General features: G+C 37.6%; 1 protein-coding gene across 3 annotated transcripts in view; it reads left to right on the top strand.

Moving 5' to 3' along the window:
• Nucleotides 1-24979, top strand: part of AK5 (adenylate kinase 5) — a 307026-nt gene that overhangs the window by 15762 nt on the left and 266285 nt on the right. For 2 of the 3 annotated variants that reach the window (XM_017877400.1, XM_017877402.1), the window contains exons 3-5: nt 282-449; nt 4095-4264; nt 4371-4484. In XM_017877400.1, coding sequence (XP_017732889.1) covers nt 282-449; nt 4095-4264; nt 4371-4484 — 452 coding nt within the window. The remainder of the gene's footprint in view (nt 1-281; nt 450-4094; nt 4265-4370; nt 4485-24979) is intronic. The other variant, XM_017877401.1, reaches the window with a different exon arrangement.

The raw sequence follows: 24979 nt of genomic DNA, 5'->3' as shown, positions 1-24979 counted from the left end.
TTATTGGAACACAGGCACACTGATTTGTTTATTATATTGTTTATGACTGCTTTCATACTACCATGGCTAAGTTGAATAGAAACTGCATGGCTCACAAAGCCCAAAATATTAACTATCTGCCGCTTTATGATAAAACCTGCTGACCACTAAGGGAGACTTCTTCCAGTTGAGAACAGAACAAACCCATTTAATTTTAAAATTGCTTTTACTAATTGTTTAAGTGTGAAGAGTGTTTTATTATGGTGTTTTTTCCTTTTCAAAGTTATCTTACTCTTTTGCAGTAATGCCTGAAAATTCAAACTTTCCATATCGGCGGTATGACCGGCTCCCTCCAATCCATCAATTCTCCATAGAAAGTGACACGGATCTCTCTGAGACTGCAGAGTTGATTGAGGAGTATGAGGTTTTTGATCCTACCAGACCTCGACCAAAAATCATTCTTGTTATAGGTATGAGGACAGAAAGTAACAATTCTCATACTGTTGCTACCTTTGTTTATATATTTACATTTCAAAAAAGTAAATCGTGTATTATATGTGCAAATACTTAGTTGGATGATGACAATCAATAGAAACAAAAGCTCAAGGGACAATAAATGGAAATATTCTTAGTATAAGTTGCAATAAAATAGAAATTGTTTTAATTATATAATCTAATGCCTATTGCATTTTCATAGATTCCTATTAAAATGTCATAGAAATTCTCTCTAATGAATTGAAAGTAATACCTTCAAGATTTATTATCCTGTGGTTTTATGTATTTAATCTTGATCACAGATAACTGAGCCAGTTGAAGTTTTCTAAGAGCTGGATGTGGTGGTAGTCCCAGCTAGTAGGGAGGCTGAGCCAGGAGGATCCCTTCAGCCCAGGAGTCTAGCCTGGGCAACATAGTGAGACTCTGTTTCTAGAAGAAAAAAAGAAAGTCTTTTAAACATGATGTGGTTTTACCCCTTTGAACCAACAAATTAAATTTTACTCACTATTAACTTTAGAGGGAAAAATAAATAATAATATATTGGTAAAGATTCATATAAATGAATCTTCTTTATGGCAAATTGGCACCTATAATAAATCCAAAGTTTCACTGTTAAAAGACAAACAAATCTAATAGAATAGTGTTTTACATAGCACATAACATCTGACTATTAGCCAAAATAACAATGATAATAGTTCATTTTAAAAGTTGCCACTATGAATCTTGTGTTGAATGTGGAAATATCAGCCCCATGACATTTCACAAGGAATAGAAAATGAAAATGTTTTAAATATTTTGAAAATTCCTTTTGGTCAAGGAGGGAGGATCACTTGAGCCCAGGAGTTTCAGACCAGCCTGGTCAACATAGCAAGACCCTGTCTCTACAAAAAATTTTAAAAATTAGCTGGGCGTGGTGGCACACACCTGTAGTCCCAACTACTGGGGAGGCTGAAGTGGGAAGATAGCTTGAGCCCAGGAGTTCAAGGTTGCCGTGAACTCCACTGCACTCCAGTCTGGGTGACAGAGAGACCACATCTCAAAAAAAGAAAAAAAAAGTTGTGGCTATTTTTGCAAATTCTTTCTCAAAATCTATAAAAATCATGAAGAGACCTGTGAACATGCAACATGTAGTCATTGTTTCATATTCCAGTTAGAATCACCTTTCACAGAGATGACCAAAAGCAAAACTCTGGCATGAAATGTTCAAAGCTGTTCTAGCCGATTGCATTAACAGAGTACCAAATTTATAGAGACCCCATGCAAGGAAGTAGTGCTCCAGAGGACATAGCAATATTGACAACTAGGAAAAAAGCATGCAAATAAACACACCAAGCTATAACAAGAATTTAAGCTCACTAGACTAGAAGGAATGACATTTGTATATTTTAAAGTGAAATGAAAATGAAATTGCAAATATATCTAGCCCTGAATTGTTAAAGACAAAATTGCAGGAAGAGAGTTTAAAGTCAGTTTTTGAAGAGTTAAAATATTTTTTTGAAGAGTTAAAATATTTTTATGGTTTTATGGTAGCCACTGTTATGCCATAAATCTCTATTCTTGCAAGTGGAATGCATTCTTTTTGTGCTTAAAATTTTCAAGTCCTTACCTAGAAGACAAGGAAACACTTTAATAAATGATAGAACTACAGGTGAAAAATAATCGGGAATTATGTCATCATTTTATGATTTGTATGTGGACAGAACACATTCTTTCTATTTTGCTGTTCTTGCTGCTAGTAATAAAGTGTTGGTCATTATTAACAGGATGAACAAATGGAAGCTTGATTGTTCATGAAAATGGTTTGATAGCAAATTGATCTTGTATAAAAGAGCACAAATATTTTTTGTGTGTACTATGAATTTTATATGAAAATGATTAAAATATTTCAATAAACTAAGATCTTTGGAGAACATGTAAATGCTCAAATCTCTCCCACTTCACATTTCTTTCTATTCAGTGAAATCAACTTGTTTTCCGAGGTTGTGATTCTCATTATAGGCTTACATGCCGTATTGTAACATTTTATGCATTATAAGAATGATGAACCAATAAGTGTAATTAATTTTAAGAGGATTGAAACAAGGGAAGAAAGGAGAGGGTGGATCTTATGTTGTCTGAGAGAATTGGGGCAATTTTGTGACTTTTTTGGAATTATAAAGTAATTGTACCTGAACCTTACAAATTTGTATTAGTTCCAACCTAAAAATGTGAGAGTGGGGTATAGATGCCCACATGGTTTCTCTTCTAGCACTGCAGAATTTTTTTAAGGCTGACTCTCTTGGAACAGATACGAATCTCTCTTATGTTAACATAATCATAAAATATCAGTGAGATGGACCCTAATATTTATAAGTATTAGAGATAAGTGAACAGAACAAAATTAAGCCCATTCTGGCTTCAGAAAATTAATTTGATAGGAACTTTCAGTTTTCAAAGTAAAATTGATTTGATAGAAACTTTCAGTAATTAAGCTCATCCAACAAATTAATGACAGAGAATATCTCTGTCAATTGTGCCAACTGCATTTTTTGTTGTCTACTGTTGCTTCCATTAGTTGACAAAAAATTTTTTTCCTGAAAGTACCATAACATTCTCAGTGTGTCTGAATTTTTTAAATTAATGGAGTGTATGATCTCTTAGTTTGGTGGTTGTGATTAAGTGTGGAAATATAGCTTCTGAAAGATACCTGATTCTTCAAGAAATAAAGCAGTTTGAATTTGTCAATGGAATTGGTCAGATAATTTTTTTATTTCAAGTCAATTCATAATTTGCCCATATATTAGTAGGTTAAAAGCAGCTATTTAAAACCAAAACTTACTTTTGATTTGAAAAATAATCTAGTAGAAGTATTTAATCCATTTTGATTTTATTTTGCATATGACAAGAGTTAGGGATCTGGTTTCTTTCCTCTGTATATGGATGTCTAGTTTTTCCAGCATCATTTATTGAAGAGACTGCTTTTTACACGGTGTGTGTTCTTGGCATCTTTGTGGAAAATGAGTTCACTGTAGGTGTGTGTGTTTGTTTCTGGGTTCTCTATTCTGTTCCATTGGTCTGTATGTCTGTTTTTACATTGCATAAAACTCTTGCATTCAAACAATATAAGGCAAGGACATGCACGAGCAAACATTTCAAAAAAGATTTAAATAAGCTGTGTAAATACTGGTGGGCCTGTGTCTAAAAATAATGGTTACATTTCACCGAATTACACATTAACTCTCTGTTGGCATGGAATCCATTATTGTTATTTTGATCGTTGTTTTTTATATCCCACAGATTTTTCTTTGATTACAGAAGGAAAATGTTAGATTTTACATAGAAAATGTCAAGATTTCTTTCAACTACATTGTCCAAAAAATTTTTTAATTAGCTATTTGCTCAAATAGGTAGAGGAAAAACCTGTATCTCACATTTAATACAGTTGGTCAAGACAATTCTTTCCTTGATGAAGTCTCTACTTGCTTTACATTCAAAGGCAGCACTGAGAAAGCCACAAATGGAAGCGTTAACCACCCTGCCTTGGTGACACAGAATCTGCATCCCAGATGAAGTAGTAGTTGTATAAAAGGGAGGTCCTTATTGTATCAGAAGATCACAGTTTTGCCTGTTTTAAATATTAGGTGGTCCAGGAAGCGGAAAGGGTACTCAGAGTTTGAAAATTGCAGAACGATATGGATTCAAATACATTTCTGTGGGAGAATTATTAAGAAAGAAGATCCACAGTACCAGCAGCAATAGGAAATGGAGTCTTATTGCCAAGATAATTACAACTGGAGAACTGGCCCCGCAGGTACTGCTGTATAATTTTCTTTTATTCTGCAAAATGTTTTCCTACCACTTGAGTATACTAAGTTTAACTGTGGGTTTTTTTTTTTCATCCTTTCTGTTTATAAAAGGAAACAACAATTACAGAGATAAAACAAAAATTGATGCAAATACCTGATGAAGAGGGCATTGTTATTGATGGATTTCCACGAGATGTTGCCCAGGCTCTATCTTTTGAGGACCAAGTAAGAATGTCTCCTTATATTTTAAATGGACTATTTTTTGCTTAAAATTTTGGGAATAAAACAAAAGACTTCTTGGAAGACTTGTGGTGCTTTTGAATGAATTCTGGTCTGAAAATAGGCAAATACATCAGTATGGGTTGGCAGAAGGTCATTTCTTTGGCAAACACTTAAAAATTGAAGACAGTCTCTGCCAAAAGGAAAGATAGTTAATAATAGAATTCTTTTATTGAAAATGCAAATCTCTCTAAAATGTATTTCAAAATACTTTTCATACAATTGTTTTTTATCTTGAATTACTAAGAATAAACCTTATTCAGTACTGTCCAGGGATGCAAAACATTACCCTGTACTTATATTCATGCCAACTAAGGAAACTTTCTTCGAGTTGTGAAATACTGAACCACCTACGTAGATTAAGATAGGGTTCAGTTGCCAGAATTTGAGTAGGCTATGCCTGCTCAACCCCCAACACATCTGTTTTAAAGGAAAATAAATCAATTAAAGTGTTTTATATATCTATTTAAGCTTTAAAATCTCATGTTAATTGGTTTTTCATTTAAAAAAATTAAGGCTGGACTGAGTGGCTCATGCCTGTAATCCCAACAATTTGGAAGGCTGAGGTAGGTGGATGGCTTGAGCCCAGGAGTTCCAGACCAGCCTGGGCAATATGACAAAACCCCATCTCAAAAAAAAAAAAAAAAAAAAAAACCTGGAAATTAACCAGGTATAGTGGCGCACACCTGTAGCCCCAGCTACTCAGGAGGCTAAAGGAGACTGAGAGGCAGGAGAATCACCTGAGCCCAGGACATCAAGACTACAGTGAGCCAAGATGGTACCACTGCACTCCAGCCTGGGTGACACAGCAAGACCCTGCTTCAAAAAAAATTTCTTTTAATTACAGAAGTAGTATATGCTCATACAAATTTTAAGTCTATCTGTAAAACGTGAAAGTCCATCAACACCCTCCCATCCCACTGCTCCTCCTTTCCTGAGAAATAGGAGTACTGTTAGGTTTGTTATATATTCTTCCAGACCTTTTTCTATACTTACGTGCATACATGTATGGACACACATACACATGCTCATATTCAAATGCATTCTAAATTTTCATAATGACTTTTGCAAGTTACATCGATGTTGAATGACAGTATCTTTTTCTAGAGACCCTTCCCAACCAGACGTGATTCATATGTAAAATTTTTGCCAACCTGATAAGTAAATGGCATTTTGTGTTTTAAATTTGCATTTCTTGGGTTACTATTAAGGTTAAGTATATTTTCATACACTCATTGGCCATTTGTATTTCTTCCTTATGTGAATTGCCTGTTCTCCTTTGCCCATTTTTCTACAGACTTTTAAATATTTTTCTTATTTATTTCAAGGAGCGTTTAACATATTACAGATACTGTATTATACAGTATTAGGTAAAATACGATGTCAGTTTATGTATCACATGAAAGAAGCCTGGAGTTGGGCAGTTCATGGCCAGGGTAGCTTTACAAAACATTTTTTTGAATGTTCCCGTTAATTGTTTTGGATCACCTATTGTGCTAGAATGTTTGCCTCCCCTTCTTAGGTTTCCTCTCCCACCGTAAGTCCAGAACCTCTGGTGCTCAGTCAGCTTAAGGGCTTGGTTCTAGTTGTTCTGGCTTTGAAGAGAGAAAAACTGGAAAATATCTGATGAAGTTTTGTTATTGCTGTTGCTACCACATTATATTCTGTTGAAAGCGGGTGCTATGGCAGTCATTCCATGTGATTCTTGGTTATTGGCAGAAGTGTGATAGGCAGAGAGGCAGGCATTGCCACCCAAACCTGGTTCTCCTACCCACATATTGAATGTGCTAAACTTGGTAGGGACAAGCAGATGAAGCTACTTGATTTTTTTTTTGTCTACTGCTTTTTAAACATGCTATGTTGAGTATCTTTCTTTTTTGTTGAACAATAACTCAGGAAGAGTCCCTGACTTTTCTGGTCACTTAAAAAACATTAACAAAAGATCTCATTTTCAGCTCTTAAAAAGTCCAGTCCAATCTAAATCAAAACTTTAATTTCTTACTCACTTTAACATATCTCTGCTGTCCCCAGCTTGGACCAGTTTCAGACTCAGAAACCTAAGGTGGTATATCAGAATCTTGAAATTCCTACTCGTGTGACTTGCAGTAGATGGGAGAGGGAGGGAAGAAAGGATTCCCTCTTACATAGGGAAGAGGTAGGAAAAGCATAACCCTCTGGTAACTCTCTCTGGATACCTGATCAATCTACATCTTCTTTTATATAGCCTAGTGATAGGTAACAGTACTGATTTGGGGTCTGTTAGCAAATTCTATAGGATGGTCTGTTATCTCTATGTAGAATGTGCAGCAACTTACATTTATTGTTTTCAACCACATTTCTGAGACTGAAAAGGTCCAATTTAATATCTTCTTAGGATGGCATTCTAGCAGCCTGGAGGTTCTTTTCCACTGTGGGCAGTACAGAGGTGTCTGAGGTCAATGTCACCTTTGCTTATCCTGCAGGAGTTAAGCGGGTGCGGAGGCAAAGCTGAAATGTTTTTGTAAAGCAGTCTCAGGGTCAGCCCTGATTATTCTATACCCTATGTAGGCTTAAGCTTCTGGGGTGTCTTTTTTTCTGCTACCGTTTCTGACACCAAATGTGTGGGGTCTTCCACACCAATTCTCCAATTCTCCAACACCAACTGGGTGCCTAAGAATTCAGTTCAACTTGGACACTATCCAGAGTTCGTTCAGACCCCACAGGTTAAGAGCTCAGTTCCATCTGTTCCTGCTTCAGACATCAGTTGCAAGTCCCAGCAACCACCTGTACTTCTGATTGACAGTCTATAAATTCAGGATTTCCATAACACTCTCCACAGGTTGTATAATTCACTGCAGTGCCTCAGAACTCAGAAAAACACATTTAGTGGTTTATTATAAAGGATACAACTAAATATATATTTTTATTATACTGCATCTTCTCAAGGCTTTGCTTTAACTTAGTTTTTGTTTGTTTGTTTGTTTGTGTAAATATAGGCACATACACACATACCAGCGTTTTCCCCAAGATTTCCCCACAGATCTGGGGTGTGAGAAAAGGTGAATTTCTGATGTCAGCCATATATGGGTGATGGTCAGACCACTGTAACAAAAGGGCCTAACACTTAAATGGCTTTTAGGATGAAGAAGTGTATTTTTCATCTTCTGGAATAGTCTCCATGTGAACAGTCCCGCTTGACTGGGCAGCTTTTTTCCTTGAGGTCACTGAGGGACCATGGTTCCTCCCAGGTTTTTCTGCCATCACCTAGGACACTGTCACTAGCCGGATGGTTGAAACGGGGTTGTCATCATATATGGGTTCCAGCTAGCATGGAAGGGGAAGAGAATGCGAAGTCTCAGATCTGGAAGTGACATCCATTGCTTCTGCTCACATGGCATTGCTGAGAATTTAGTCCTGTTGGAATTGGGAGGAAGGCCAGGAAGTAGAGTCCTGCTGGGCAACCAGGTGCCTGGCAGCAATGCTATTACTATAGACATCTGGGAGAACTAACTAGCAGCTTCTCCCACAGTTTGCCTCTCTGGCCGTGCAAATGCCCGCCTGCTCCCTTCTTCCCACACCTACAATGTACTCACTCACTCCCCAAGTAAAACAACCAGAGTCCCATCAGTTAGTTCAAAAGTGGAGAAGCTCTATTCTCTATATAGTTTCTTCATCAGGTCTAGCTTTGACTTCTCATACTCAGCCACCTGGAAACTGAACTTCAAGTTATCTTCTTTGTCTATCACTAATAAAGAGTAGAGGAGCAAGCCAAGGACAAGTGAAATAAAGGCTCCTATTTAAAAAAGGAAAGTTTGAGAATATATACAGTAGTCCCTGAACCATAGTGAATCCTGTTAGGCAGGGATTGCAAAGGTTCCTTGCCCTGGCAGTGCCTCTGAGAAGTTCTTCCTTGTCCATTATCTGCATGACACATTGAAGTAGTATATTGGAGACTAATATGCTCTTCTCTCCTTTTTTTTTTTTTTCTCCTAAGTGACAAGATCCTTCTCTGTCAGCCAGGGTGGAGTGCAGGGGCACTGTGGCTCACTGCATCCTCGAACTCCTGGACCACACTCAGCTAGTTTTTTAAAAACGTTTTCGTAGAGACAGGAGCTCCCTGTGTTACCCAGGTTGGTTTCAAACTCCTGGCCTCAAGTGATCATCCTCTCTCAGCCTCCTAAGTGCTGGGATTACATGTGTGAGCCACCGCAACTGGCTGCAACCTGTTTTAAGTTAAAAAAGAAATGTCTCTTTTTTTTGGCCTAGAATTATGTTTACTTTGGTAAAAACTATTTCTTTCCAAATTTGGTAGATTTCCTCTCAAAAAAGAGGAAAAAACAAAAAGCTTCCAGTCCGTGCTAGTAACTATATCATAAGGTCTTTTCCAGAGATAGTTATTAAGCTGCTTTCTTTTTTATCTTCCTGTTTTTCTTTTTTCTGTTTATAGATTGAGGGTACAAGTGCAGTTTCATTACATAGATATATTGCACAGGGGTGATTTCTTTGTTTTCTCATTTTAATGACAATTACCTTGAGGCCATCTAAAACAGTGGGCTTGGGTAGAAAGGCAACATCCTTAGTCTAGGTTTTGCTTCAGGGCTAGGTGCCCTTTTTTTGGTGGTAGTGGTGGGTTAATGGGAATTCTTTTTGCAACAGCCTAATCTCCTGCTGTTTGGAGGTGTACAAGCATACAAGCAGTTGGCTTGTTTAACCTTGTGTGGTCTTAAATTACTAGATACTTTCCTTTCTCTTACATGTGCTCACAAAGTAGTCAATTCTTTCTTGAGTTAATCTATTTCTTGTAATATATTGCTAAGCGCAGCAAAGAGCAGTCAATGTACACAGCCACTCTAGCTCTTTCTAGCCATGTATTTAGCTATGGGCTCCATTGGAACATGATCTGCTTCCCAAGTGATCACAGTAATAATGATGTTATGCCATGACATAACAGGGGTTATCAACTTTCCACTCTAAAATGTCTGTGCCCTTACTACCCAAGCAAATCAATGTCACATATTTTAGTTCTTTTGATATGGTAGCATCCCCCCCACTTATGTGACTATTGTCTGTATTATTTAGAGTAAATCCCAGGTGCTACAATAAAAAGATACGATGAACAGTAGCATAATACAGAAACTTATGTCTCTTTTATATAATGGATGGCCTCACTGTGAATGAGGGGAGGGCAGTTTCAGTTTTCACATTCAGGCAGAGATGCAGGGTTTTTTCCAGCTCATTGTCCTTCCAACTCTAGAGCAACAGCTCCAAAATTTTTGGTCACAGGACCTCTTTACACTTTTTAAAAATTATTAAGGACCTCAAAATCCTTCATTTATATGTGCTATATCTGTTGATATTCACCATATGAGAAATTAAAACAAATTTTAAAATAAGTATTTAAGTCCTTCAAAATAATAAATCCATACAAGTTAACCTGAACGACATATTTTAGAAAAGTAATCATATTTTCCAAAACTTAAAAAGTGATGCAAGAGACATTGCTTTATATATTTGCAAATCTCTTTAACTGCTAGCTAATAGAAGAGAGTTATATTCTCATATCTGCTTTTGTATTCAAACTGCTGTGACATCACACTTCCTGTAGCCACTGCAAAACTCCACTGTAGCTTTGTGAGAAAGTGAGAGTAAAAAAGGCACATAATGTCATAGTATTAGCAGGAAAATAGTCTGGACCTATGTCCTTCTGAAGGGGTCTTGATGATCCCCAGAGGTCTAAGAGCACAATTTCAGAACCACTGCCCTGGGGCATTGTAGACATCTGCATGGTGAAAGCTAGGTCACTGCCATGGCCAGATTCCAGCTGATTGGAAGGGGAGGAGAGTACAAAGGATATATGCTCAAATTCTTTTTTAAACGTTTTTATTTTAACTTTTGTGGGTACATAGTAGGTATATATGCTTAAGGGGCACATGAGATATTTGGATGCAGGCATGCAATGTGAAATAAGCACATCATGAAGAATGGGATATCCATCCCCTCAAGCATTTTTATCCATTGAGTTGCAAACAATCCAATTACTCTATTTAAGTTGTTTTAAAATGTACAATTATTATTGACTATAGTCTCCCTGTTATGCCATCAAATAGTAGGTCTTATTCATTCTTTCTAACATTTTTGTACCCATTAACCATCTCTGCCTCCACCCCCCGACACACCTGCAACCCCTTATTACCTACCCTTCCCAGCCTCTGATAACCATCCTTCTACTCTCTATCTCCATGACTTCAATTGTTTTGATTTTTAGATCCCACAAACAAGTGAGAACATGTGATGTTTGTCTTTCTATGCCTGTCTTATTTTATTTAACATAATCATGTCCATCCATATTGTTGCATATGACAGGATCTCATTCATTTTTATGGCCAAATGGTAATCCGTTGTATATATGTACCACATTTTCTTTTTTTTTTTTTCTTTTCTTTTTTTTTTGAGACGGAGTTTTGTTCTTGTTGCCCAGGCTGGAGTGCAATGGCACAGTCTCGGCTCACCGCAGCCTCCGCCTCCTGGATTCAAGCGATTCTCCTGCCTCAGCCTCCTGAGTAGCTGAGTTTATAGGCATGCGCCACCATGCCCAGCTAATTTTGTATTTTTAGTAGAGATGGGGTTTTCCATGTTGGTCAGGCTGGTCTCAAACTGCAGACCTCAGGTGATCCGCCAGCCTCAGCCTCCCAAAGTGCCGGGATTACAGGCATAAGCCACCATGCCCGGCTTTAGGTACCACATTTTCTTTATCCATTCATCTGTGGATGAACACTTAGTTTGCTTGCAAATCTTAGCTATTGTAAACAGTGCTGCAACAAACATAGGAGTGCAGATATCTCTTCGATATACTGATTTCCTTTCTTTTGGCTATATACCCAGCAGTGGGATTGCAGGATCATATGGGAGCTCCATTTTTAGTTTTTTTGAGGAACCTCCAAACTGTTCTTCCTAGTGGTTGAACTAATTTACATTCCCATTAACAGTGCACAAGGATTCCCTTTTCTCCACATCCTCGTCAGTATTTGTTGTTACCTGTCTTTTGTATATAAGACATTTAAGTGGGGTGAGATGATATCTTATTGTAGTTTTGATTTGCATTTCTTTCATAATCAGTAATGTTGAACACTTTTTCACATGCCCATTTGACATTTATATATTATCTTTTGAGAATGTCTGTTCAAATCTTTTGCCTATCTTTTAATTAGATTTTTTTTCTATAGAGTTGTTTCAGCTCCTTGTATATTCTGGTTATTAATCCTTTGTCAGAAGGGTAGTTTGTAAATTTTTTTTGCAGCCCACCATTCTGTGGATTGTCTTTTTACTTTGTTGATTGTATCCTTTGCTGTGCAAAAGCTTTTAAATTTGGTGTGATCCCATTTGTCCATCTTTTCTTTGGTTGCCTGTGCTTATGGGGTATGGCTCAAGACATTTTTGCCCAGACCAATGTCCTGGAGACTTCCCCCAGTGTTTTCTTGTAGTGGTTTCATAGTTTGAGATCTTGAATTTAAGTCTTTGATCTATTTTGATTTTATTTTTGTATATGGTGAAAGATAAGGGTCTAGTTTTATTTTTCTGCATATGGACATCCAGTTTTCCCAGACCATTTATTAAGGCGGAAAGAGACTGTCTTTTCTCAGTGTATGTTCTTGATACCTTTGTTGAAAATGAGTTCACTGCAAATGTGTGGATTTATTTCTGGGTTCTCTATTCTATTTGGTCTATGTGTCTGTTTTCATGCAGTACCACGCTGTTTTGGTTACTATAGCTCTGTAGTATAATTTGAAGTCAGGTAATGTGATTCTCGCAGTGTTGTTCTTTCTGCTCAGGATAGCTTTGGCTATTCAGGGTCTTTTGTGGTTCTATATACATTTTAGAATTGTTTTTTTCTATTTCTGTGAAGAATGTCATTGGTATTTTGACAGGGAATAGATTGAATCTGTAGATTGCTTTGGGTAGTATGGATAGTTTAACAATACCATTTCTTCCAGTCCATGAAAATGGAATTTTTTTTCATTTTTTGGTGTTTTTAGTTTCATCAGTGTTTTATGGTTTTCATTACAGAGATTGTTTGGTTAATTCCTAGGTATTTAATTTTATGTGTAGCTGTTGTAAATGGGATTACTTTTTTATTTCTTTTTCACATTGTTCACCGTTGGCATATAGAAATGCTACTGATTTTTCTGTGTTGGTTTTGTATCCTGCAACTTCATTGAATTTGTTTATCAGTTCTAATAGTTTTCTTCTGGAGTCTTTAGGTTTTTTCAAATATAAGATTACATCATTTGCAAACAAGGGTAATTTGACTTCTTCCTATTCAATTTGGATGCCATTTATATATTTTTCATGTTTGATTGCTCTAGCTAGGACTTCTAGTACTATATTGAATAATGGTGGTAACAGTAGGCATCCTTGTCATGTTCCCAATCTTAGAGGAAAGGCTTCAGCTTCTCCCCATTCAGTATGATACTAGCTGTGGGTCTGTCATATATGGCTTTTGTTATGTCGAGGAATCTTCCTTTTGTCTCCAGTTTTTTGAGGATTTTTATCATGAAGGGATGTTGAATTTTATCAAATACTTTTTCAGCATCAATTGAAATGATCATGTGATTTTTACCCATCATTCTATTGATATAATGTACCATATTGATTGATTTATGTATGTTGAACCATCTTTGCATCCCAGAAATAAATCTTACTTGGTTATGATGAATAATCTTTCTACTGTATCGTTGAAATCAATTTGCTAGTTTGTTGGTTTTTTTTTTTTTTTTTGAGGATTTTTGCATCAATATTCATCAGAGACATTGGCTCTTGGTTTTCTCTATTTTGATATGTCTTTCTCTGGTTTTGGTATCAGGGTAATACTGGCTTCATAAAATGACTTTGGAATTATTTCCTCCTCCTCTATTTTTTGGGATGGTTTGAATGTGATTGGTAGTAGTTCTTCTTTAAATGTTTGGTAGAATTCAACGGTGAAGCCATCTGGTCCCAGGCTTTTTCTTAACTGGGAGACTTTTTTATCTTTGATCTTGTTACTTGTTATTGGTCTATTCAGGTTTTGGATTTCTTCTCGTTAAGAAGAAGGCATGCATCTTGGAATTTGTTCATTTCTTCTAGATTTCCCAATTTATTGGCATACAGCTGCTCATATTAGGCACTAATGATCCTTGAATTTCTGCAGTATTAGTTGTAATGTCTTCATTTTCATTTCCAATTTTATTTATTTGGATCTTCTCTCTTTTTTTTCCTAGTCTGGCTAAAAGCTGCAAATATTTTCTTTGTCAATTTCATTTTACTTTTCAAAAAAACAAATTTCTGTTTCCTTAACCTTTTATTGTTTTTTCATTTCAGTTTCATTTATTTCTGCTCTGATCTTTATTTCTTTTCTTCTACTAATTTTTTTTGTTTGATTTGCTTTTGCTTTTTTAAATTCAGGATGCATATTTAGATTATTTATTTGAAATCTTTCCTGTTTTTTGATGTAGGCACTTATAGCTATAAACTTCCTTCTTAATACTGCTTTTGCTGTATTCCATAGATTTTGGTATGTTTTGTTTCCATTGTCATTTGTTTCAAAATTTTTTTCAGTTTCCTTCTTAATTTCTTGATTGACCAATTGGTCAATCAAGAAATTATATTTATATAATTATGTAATATATCACATGTATTTGTATTTTTTCCAGAATTATTCTTATTATTAATTTCTGTTTTTATTCCATTTTGGTCAGAGAAGATGCTTGATATTATTTTAATTTTTTTAATGCTTTAAGACTTATTTTGTGACCTAAAATATTGTCTGTCCTTGAGAATGATCCATGTGCTGAGGAAAAGAATGTGTTCTGCACCTCTTGGATGAAATGCTCTGTAAATATCTATTAGATACATTTGGTCCATAGGTGCAGATTAAGTATGAAGTTTCTTTGTTGATTTTCTGTCTGGAAGATCTGTCCAATGCTGAAAGTGAGGTGTTGAAGTCTCCAAATATTATTGTATTGTGGCCTATCTCTCTCTTTAGTTCTAATATTTCCTTTATCTATCTGGGTGCTCCCATGTTGTATGCATATGTATTTAAAATTGTATGTTCTCTTGCTGAATTGACCCCTTTATCATTATATAGTGACTTTTTTTGTCTCTTATTATAGCTTTTGTCTTAAAATCTATTTTGTCTGATACAAGTGTAGCAACTTCTCTTTTTTGGTTTCCATTCACATGGAATATCTTTTTCCATCTTTTTATTTTCAGTGTATGTGTGTCATTATAAGTGAAATGGGTTTCCTGTAGGCAACATATCAATGGGTCTTGTTTTTTTCATCTGTTCAGCCAGTCTATGTCTTTCAATTGGAGAGTTTAGTCCATTTACATTCAATATTATTATTGATAATTAAGGACTTACTCCTGCCATTTTGTTATTTGTTTTCTGGTTTTCTTGTGGTCTTCCCTTCCTTCTTTCTTGCATTCCTGTCTTCCTTTATGAAGATGATTTTCTCTGGTGATATCATTTAGGTTCCTCCTTTTTTTGTGTGTGTGTATCCATTGTATGTTTTTTGATTTGAGGTTGCCATGAGACTTGCAAATACTATCTTATAATCATTATTTTAACCTAATACTATTTGCGTAATCAAACAAGCAAAAAGAAAGCAAACACAAACTCACCTTAACTTCGTTTTAAACTTTTTGTTGTTTCTGCTTATATCTTATTGTACTACGTCATGAAAAGGTGCTGTCATTATTTTTGATGGTTTGTGATTTAGTCTTTCTAGTTAGGATAAGAGTAGTTTACATACCACACCTGCAGTGTTATAATATTCTGTGTTTTTCTGTGTACTTACTATTACCAGTTAGTTTTGCACCTTCAGGTGATTATTTATTGCTCAATAATGTCCTTTTCTTTCTGACTGAAGTACTCCTGTTAGCATTTCTTGTAGGACAAGCTTGGTATTGATGAAATTCCTCAGCTTTTGTTTGTCTGGGAAAGTCTTTATTTATCCTTTATGTTTGAAGGATATTTTCACGAGATACAGTATTCTAGGATGAAAGTTTTTCTCCTTCAACATTTTAAATATATCATACCACTCTCTCCTGGCTGGTAAAGTTTCCACTGAAATGTCTGCTGCCAGACGTGTTAGAGCTCCATGGTGTTATTTGTTTCTTTTTTCTTGCTGTTTTTAGAATCCTTTCTTTATCCTTGACCTTTGGGAGTTTGATTATTAAATGCCTTGAGGTAGTCTTCTTTGGGTTAAATCTGCTAGGTGTTCTAGAACTTCTTGTATTTGGATATTGAATCTTAGGAGTTCTCTGTTATTATCCCTTTGAATAAACTTTTTACCCCATCTCTTTCTTTACCTCCTCTCTAAGGCCAATAACTTACATTTGCCCTGTTGAGGCTATTTTCTAGATCCTGTAGGTATGTTTCATTGTTTTTATTCTTTTTTTCTTTTGTCTCCTCTGACTGTGTATTTTCAAATAGCCTCTCTGCATGCTCACTAATTTTTTTGCTTGCTTAACCAATTCTGTTGTTAAAGGACTGTGATGCATTTTTCAGCCCCAAAGTTTCTGCTTGATTCTTCAATCTCTTTGTTAAATTTATCTGGTAGAATTCTGAATTCCTTCTCTGTGTTATCTTGAATTTCTTAAAGTTTCCTCAACACAGTTGGTTTGAATTCTCTATCTGAAAGGTCACATATCTCTGTTTCTCCAGGATTAGCCCTTGGTGCCTTATTTAGTTCATTTGGTGAGGTCACGTTTTCCTGGATGGTGTCTGTGCCAGTAGATGTTCTTTGGTGTCTGGGCATTGAAGAGTCAGTTATTGTAGTCTTCACTGCCTGGGCGTATTTGTGACTGTCCTTCTTGGGGAGGCTTTCCAGATATTTGAAAGGTCTTGGGTGTTATGATCTAAGCTGTTTCCGCTTTAGGGGGCACCCCAAGCCCAGTAATGCTGTGGTTCTTGCAGACTCATGGAGGCCCTGCTTTGATGGTCTTGGATAAGATCTGGCAGAATTCTCTTGATTACCAGACAGAGATTCTTGTTCTCTTCCCTTACTTTCTCTGACACATACAGAGCCACCTAATGCTGGGGGTGGAGTGCCACAAGCACCCCTCTGGCCACCACCACTGTAACTACTCTGAGTCAGACCTGAAGCCAACAGAGTGCTGAGTCTCACCTTCTGTAACCACTCCCTGGCTACTGCCTATGTTCACTCAAGGTCCTTAGGCTTTACAATCAGCAAGTGGCAAATCCAGCCTGGTCTGTGTCCTTCTTTTCAGGGTGGTGAGTGGGTCCAGAAGTGCCATCCACAAGTCTGGGACCACAGTCAAAAACCTTAGAAGTCTACCTGCTATTCTGTTGTATTTCAGCTGTGCTGGCAGTCAAACACAAGACACAGTCCTTCTCACTCTCCCCTCCTCTTTCCAAAGGCAGAGAAGACTCACCCCATACCCATCATTACCCCTGGTCATGAGGAGTACTGCCAGACTATCACCAGTGGGTTTCCTTAAGGCCCAATATCTCTTAAGTCAGCTTGTGTGAATGCTGCCTGGCCTGGGACTCACCCTTCAGAGCAGTGGGCTTTCCTTTGGCCCGGAGCAGGTCCAAAAATGCCATCCAAGAGTAAAGTCCTGTAATTGGGGACCCCAAGAGCCCACCTGGTTCTCTATTCCCTGTAGCAGTGTTGGTGCCTGAAGCCAGCAAGTCTCAGAGGCTCACCAAGGCCATTGATCTAGAACCTAGGTATTCTGCTGGTTATTCAGGGCCTAGGGACTCTTCAGCTAGCAGGTGATGAATGCTGTCAGGAATGGGTTCTTTCTGTCAAGGCAGTGGATTTCTTTCTGGCCTACGGTGTATCTAGAAAGGTCATCTGGGAGGTAGGGCCTGGAATGGGGGCCTCATGACTCTGACCAGCACCCTATCCTGCTGTGGCTGAGCTGGTATCTAAGATGCAAGACAAAGTCCTCCTCACTCTTCCCTCTCCTCTCCTTAAGCAGAAGGAAGAGGTCAACGTTTGGAGCTGTGAGCTGTGCAGTCTGGGATTAGAGGAGAAGTGATGCCAGCACTCCCTTGGCTGCCCCAGCTGGTGTCTTACTATGTCACATCCCCCCCTCCCCTGCCCTACCTGACCACTGTCTCTGGGCCTAGTTCAACCCTATGACTTCCCTATAAGTTGCAGTCCTTATGGCCTAGATTGCCTTTCAAGTTCACTTAGAGATTAAGAGCACTTTGGCCCTCAGTGGGTAGTGAGGTTTGTGGGAATTCAAGTTCCGATTTCTGGGATTGGTGATTCCCTCTGATTAGGGCTGGTTTAAATGCCCCTCTGTGGACAGACATTAGCTGAGTTTGGTCTAGTTTTCCTCTCTGCTCTAAGAGAACATCTATGACTTCAGTGCCTCACAATTGCTGTGTTCTCCCTCCCCCGCCACTTCTAGGGATGAGGGAGGGGTGGCATCTACAATTCAGGACTGTTTTTTCTATCTTGTCAGTACTTCTTTCAGCAATATGAAGTTCAAACCAGGTACTGTTAGTGCTCACCTGGTTTTTGGTTCTCATGAAGGTGTTTTTTCTGTGTACATAGTCATCAACTTGGTGTCTTTACAAGAGGGACGATGGTGGAGCTGTCTGTTCTGACATCTTGCTCTGCCTCAGGTGTGTGCTCAATTTCTTAAGTCCCAGACACATCATTTCTCACACTCCATTGATGAGAACTTAGGTGACATGGCTTTATCTCGACTATAAAGGAGGTGGGAAATGTGCTCAAGTGGTCAGTCATGGGTCTCTACAGAGCTGTTATCATGGAAGAAAGGAAAACAGGTTTCCGTAGACAACTAGGAGTCTACCACAAGCTGCTTGCTGTGCATAGCGCCGTTTTTCCTTACTTCTCAGCCCAAGAGCTGGACTCTCCCAGTCCCCAGGCCTGTCATTTTAAAAGAAAAGGAGGACATAAGACTGTACTTATCTACCATAGTAGCCACCTGGCTGTACTTCCTGGCTTTGTATAGTAACTTCTTCGTGAACCTGGGAGGCGGAACTTGCAGTGAGCTGAGACAGCGCCACTGCACTCCAGCCTGGGCAAGAGCGAGACTCCGTCTCAAAAATAAATATAATAAATAAATAAATAAATAAATAAAATAAATCAAATAAATATAATGAAAGTCCTTTTCTCTCACCTTTTGGCTTGATTGTTTTAAAGGTTAGTGAAGTGGGAAGAGGACGAATCAAGATATGGCAAGGCATGGAAAAGTCTAAGAATCTTTCACTGCCAACTAATAACATAATGTCTAACCAAGATTTCTACCTAGATTAGACTAGAGTCCATCAGTATGGAAAACCGTTTAAAGTCAATGTGTTTAAAAGGTTATTTTAAGATTTTTCATATTGCATAAATGGGTAGTGTGAGGGAGTGAGGAGAAAAGATGGATTTCCATGGGGAGGATTTATTAACCAAATAGTAAAGCTGAAACCGGTAAGAGCTCCATGACGTTATTATTGAAAATGGAGTTCAAGACCAGCCCGGGCAACATGGCAAAACTCCATCTCTACAAAAAATACAAAAATTAGCTGGGTGTGATGACGTGTGCTGTAGTCCCAGCTACTTGGAAGGCTGAGGTGGGAAAATGGCTTGAGCCTGGGAGGCTGAGGCTGCAGTGAGCCCAGATGGTGCCACTGCACTCCAGCCTTGGTGACAGAGTGAGACACTGTCTTAAAAAAAAAAAAAAAAAAAAAAAAGTAAGACAACCAAACACCACATGTTCTCACTTACAAGTGGGAGCAGAGCAATGAGAACACATAGACACAAAAAGAGGACCAACACACACTGGGGCCTGCAGGGTAGTGGGGTTGGGCGTGGGAGAGCATTAGGAAAATTAGCTAATGCGTGCAGGGCTTAATACCTAAGTGATGGGTTGATATGTGTGCAAACTACTATGGCACACGTTTACCTATATACCTATGTAACAAACCTACACATCCTGCACATGTGTCCTGGAACTTAAAAATAAAAATTGAAAAAAAGAAAGATAATGAAGGAGGGAAGTCTATACCAAATCTATAAACACACACAAACACTCAAATTGATCGTGATTAATAATATATTCAACTCTCTGGTCCCAACTAATTTTCCAGTTTTATGTACCTATCTACACATTAGATATGCTGTACCACTTCCTATTTTTCACAGTGATCTGTTCCTGCTCTTTCCTCAGTGCTATTTATATAATTCTGTAACTTGCTTTTTTTCACTGTGCATTCTGTTTTTGAGCTTATCTGTGTTAATACATATAGACCTAGCTCATCCTTATAACGATTTCATGTTACATTCTATAAATACATTGTATTTTATTAGTGAACATTCATGTTGCTTTAAAATTTGTTTTATCACCAGTACTTACCTTTTTATTGTAGGTTATCTGATGGATTAGAAATGTTTCTGTGTTGCTATTTTAATTTGCATTCGTCAAATTACTAGTGAACTGAAACATTTACAAATGTGTTTTTCATTTTGTGAGAATTGTTCAAACAAAACCCTGCCCCCCACTCTTTTCTTGTTAGATTGAGTTTTTAAAATCGATTTGGATGTTCTATATACTAATTCTTTGCTACATATCTTATAATATTTTCTTCCATTTATATTTTTTCTCAGTCATGTTCAAGATATGTTTTGTCCTACAGAAATTTTAAATTGGAATTGGTGTATTTTTCATTATTTTCCCTTTGGCTTTTGCATTTGGATCTTAAGAAAGTGTTCCCTATAGTCTCATAAAATCTTCTGTAGTTTTCTAGTTATTTTAGTTTTGTTTTAAAGGTCCAGGTATTTATTCTATGTACACTAATTCTTTTGTATAGTGTGAGGTAGCAGTATAACTTTATTGTATGTTTTGAATTGAAATGAAAAATGTATTCAGTGGTCCAAAGAACATTTGTTGACTTGCGCATCTTTTCCTTCATTGAAATGACTTATTCCTGTATAGACACTGGTCTGTTTATGGTTCCTCTATTCAGTTCTTTTGTCTGTTTGCATATTTCTGCACCAATATCATGGTTTTAGTTGAAGAAATCTAAATTATATCCTGATATCCAAAGAACAATCCCACCCCTTCTGTTCTTAAGTATGCCTATACATTTATTCTTTGTAAATTTTAGTATCAGTTTGTCAGATTCATAAAAAACTGCTGAGATTTTGATTTGAATTTCAATATAGATTATATTTTATATATATAGATTAATTTTAAGAGGACTCACATATTCCCATCCATGAACATTGTCATGTCACTCTGGTTATTCAAGTCTAGTTTTATGTTCTTCATTAAATAAGGTTTTATAGTTTTCATATAAATATCTTATACAATTTTGTTAGTTTTGTTCCTAAGTATAATTGTTTATAGGTTTGCTACTATTATGAATGAGCTATTCTTCTCTAACCAATTCTTAATGCTCCATCTTTATAAAATTATTGTTTGTGTTTGTGGGTATTTCTGTTTGTCTCCCCAGACAGACTTCTCTTCTGTTCTCTTTACGGCAGAACTGACTCATTCATGTGGTAAACTTCCTTCTTTTCTTCTTCTCTTCTTACCACTGCCACCTCCAGGACCCTCACACCTGCCTGCTAACTCAGCACATTCCTTTACTACACTGAGTTCTATTAAATGTATTTGAAGTGGCAAATAAACATTTGTGTCGTGGGTATTCAGACAAAGGAAAGATTCAAGTGGCTGCATAAAAAGTGATCTTGAGTTCAATTTCTGAGATTCTTATTTCTCAGATCCTCATGTAAATCAATAGAGTTGATTACAGCATCAGCGAAGTATAGTAAGTTTGACTCTCATTCAGTACATACTACTGGCTAATTTACATACTACTGGCTAATTTATGGACCCTCTTGAAGCCTCGGTGTTTTCCTTTGAAGAATGAGAATAATAATATCTCACAGGATTATTGTGAAGATTAAATGATATAAAATATCTATAGTTCTAGCACAGTTTGGGGCTCATAGTAAACACTCAACAAAAGGAAGTCGTTATTGTCATTAGACCATATTAAAGATAAACACTCCATAGATTTATAAGGAGAAGAGCCAACTCTTCCCTTTCTTTTGTCAGAGCTTTTCCCCCCTGATATTGAATCCATTACTCATTGTCAGAGGCTTTGAAGGCAGAAGGACCAGGATCCTTCTAGGGACTGTTTTTCAAATTGGTTGATGAAATCCTTAGATGCCACCTTGAGGTGTTAAAGGCTACCCAGAACAGTTCTGATTTTGTTCTGTTCTGAGGTTCCATGTAAGACTTTGAAGAAGGTTTTCTACCACTTAGAATGACTGGAAACCACCCTAGTGATCTGTCAGCTAGAGTCCTGGGACATTTACACTACTGGGCAAGAAGCATTTAGAAGCCCACTAATGAGCACATCCCATCTCCCTCATCCCTTCCTCCCCTACTGCTCCTGAAGCAGAAAAGAAATAATAATTCATTATTTGCAGCCAGAAGGATGATAATCCAGAGTTCCAAAATAAGTCCATGGTAGGAGAAGTAATATTTAGGAAGTATGTGCCAAGTGCCAGGCACATAGCTGTGGTTTAAATATGTGCTGTGGTTTAAGTACGTGATTATAATTCACGTCAATCCTATGAGGAAGTTGTTGACAATCCCCTCTCTAACTCAGTATTGGGTGGTCTCACCCCTTCTAGGTACATGGATATGGGTTGAGTTGTATAGTCGCTGTGCCCTTCACTGTAGTCTTCTATCAACTCTGCCTTCTAAGAATTGGTTCCTAAAGCAATCTAGGGTTGGGCATGGTAGCGCATGCCTGTACCCCAACACTTTGGGAGGCCAAGGCAAGCGATGACTTGAGGTCAAGAGTTCAAGACCAGCCTGGCCAATACGGCAAAACCCTGTCTCTACTAAAAATACAAAAATTAGCCAGGCATGGTGGCATATGCCTGTAATCCCAGCTACTTGAGAGGCTGAGGCGGGAGAATCACTTGAACCCAGGAGGCAGAGGTTGCAGTGAGGCAAGATTGCATCACCGCACTCCAGCCTAGGTGACAGAGTGAGACTCTATCAAAAAAAAAAAAAAAAAAAATCCCTCGAGCAATCTGATTCATTCACATCACCATGGATGCAATCAGCACAGACACCCATGGACCTGAGGTGTTCTCAGATGCACATCTTGGTTTTACATATTTAATATAGCCCAAAGTCCCTCGACTACATGTACTGTCTTTTCTTTCCATCCAGTTTTTCTTCCAACTTCTCCCTCTGAGGGATTGATCCCACAGTGCTGCCTTCTTCCCTGTCCTAATTAGGCTTGTATATTCACTTCTATGTGATTAACTTTTCAGGAGTGGTTTGGTGTCCCCAGCTGCCTTTTAAGAACCTATGCAGACCTTCCTTCGTAATGATGCTGGCTAGTTCTCTTCCAAGTGTGTACCGAAAAAATTATTTCTGTGACCCCAAATGTTGCAAAGATCCAGACTTCTTTCTATTGTATTTATAGACACTGATTGATGTTAAACTGACCTGGTTTTTCCACCATTTCTATATTTTTTATTCTGTTTTTGGTACAAGCAAAGTATATTGTTTCTACAACAGTATTTATATTTGAATGTACACATTTTATTCCTGATTTTTACCATGTTATCACTTTCCTCCCCATCATTAGCTGTCATTATTCCACTTTACAGGTAAGGAAACCAAGGCTCAGGTGATAACTTGCTTAAAGCCACCAGCAGGCAAGAACAGAGCTAGGTTTCCAATCTTGCAGGGCGTACAGACTCTAGACCACTAGCTTTCTCTAACCTTGAGGTCACAAACAGGTCGCCCTGAGGCTGAATGTGGGCTGCAGACAATTTTTTAGGTGTGCACCAAATTTTAAAATTGGGAGCTTACCAATTCAAAAGCAGACTTTTGCTTTTCTTGAAAATTTTGGAGATTTGGCAGCTTTGAGTCTACATTCCTACCTGTGAGTAGTGTCTGTTGTTAGGCAAGGTAGGTGCTCCCCAGTTCACAGCAGCTCCTCTTCCTCCCCAGCCCGGCCCTCTCTCTCCTTTCCATCACCAACCCAGTCCCCCAGCCTGGCCTTCTTTCTCCTTTCCATCACCAACCTGGTCTTTATAAGGCAATGGGAGTCCATACTCTACAGCACACTCTGTCCTCCCCTGTCTCAGCTATGGCCCTCTGCTGGCAGAACTGAGTCTGTGAGTTTGCTCTCCGTACCCTGTGGGCAGCTGCTGCCCTAATTCTTAGGATCCTGTTACTTATTTTACTTCTTTTTCAGTACAGCCTGTGCCCTCAGACAAAGATACCTATGCAGTCAGATCCTCTCCTTTACGCTGCTCCCTACAGGGCATGTCCAGTCCATCAAGATTCTCCCTAAAGACACAGCCTGTAAGAAAGCAGAAGTCTTTGCCTCTGCCTGCCACATATCTTCCATGAGGCAATGAAGTACGGAGCTAACTATTTGTTTGATGGACAAAGGGGAAGAGGGGGAGAAATTATAAAATAATTATAGTCATAGTAATGACAATATTGAACATATATTGAGAATTTACTATGCGCCATTGTTCTGAACCCATATATGTTAATATATTGATGTTGATCCTCAAAACAATCTTATGATATAAATAGAAGAGTTGCTGTAATTTTACATGTAAGGAGATGGAGGCTGCGTTTTCAAGGAGGCTGGGGAATCTGCTCCAAGTCACACGTATCAAGAGGCAGAGGTGGTATTTGAACCAGGCTGTCTGAACAGGTCCTGAGGCTTCAGTCTTAACTACCACCTACTTTTTTAGAAACATAGATTAATATGCCGGAATATTCTCTAGCTATAATTGTTGGGCTTTTATAACCTAAAATCAACTCATACTAAATGAATCAAACAAATGACAACCAAAAAAATAAAAATAAAGAAAAGACTGGGAGAAAGGACCAAGAAATACACATGATATAAACACAATACATTTAAAGATATTATTTTTGTACTTTTTAATGTAACAATTTGATTTTTTAAATTGATACACAATAATCATATATATTTATGGAGTACAGAATGATGTTTCAATAGATATAGTGTATAGTGATCAGATCAGGGTGATTAGCGTATCCATCATCTCAAACATTGATCATTTCTGTATGTTGGGAATATTCAATGTCCTCCATCCTCCTTCTAGCTATTTGAAACTATATATTTGTTGTTAAGTGTTGTCATCCTACAGTGGTATAGAACACTAGAACTTATTTCTTCAATCTAGCTATAAATTTGTAAAGGTACTATTTAATTCTAGCAGGAGAATAAAGTGAATGGGAGAGAGGAGAACACCTGTAAGGTCCATAGTATTCCAGATTATGAAATGACACCGGTATCTCAGGAGAAGATGAGAGCTTTTCACATAATCCTTCCAAGTAGTTTCATTTAACAACAGATATTTGTTGAGATGCTATCATGTTCTGGGCTATTGTACTTTGTTCTGGAAACACAA

This window comes from Rhinopithecus bieti, unplaced genomic scaffold (assembly GCF_001698545.2).
Source record: "Rhinopithecus bieti isolate Rb0 unplaced genomic scaffold, ASM169854v2 scaffold_10654, whole genome shotgun sequence".
In the NCBI taxonomy this organism is placed as follows: Eukaryota; Metazoa; Chordata; class Mammalia; order Primates; family Cercopithecidae; genus Rhinopithecus; species Rhinopithecus bieti.
This window is presented reverse-complemented; position numbering and strand designations above follow the sequence as displayed.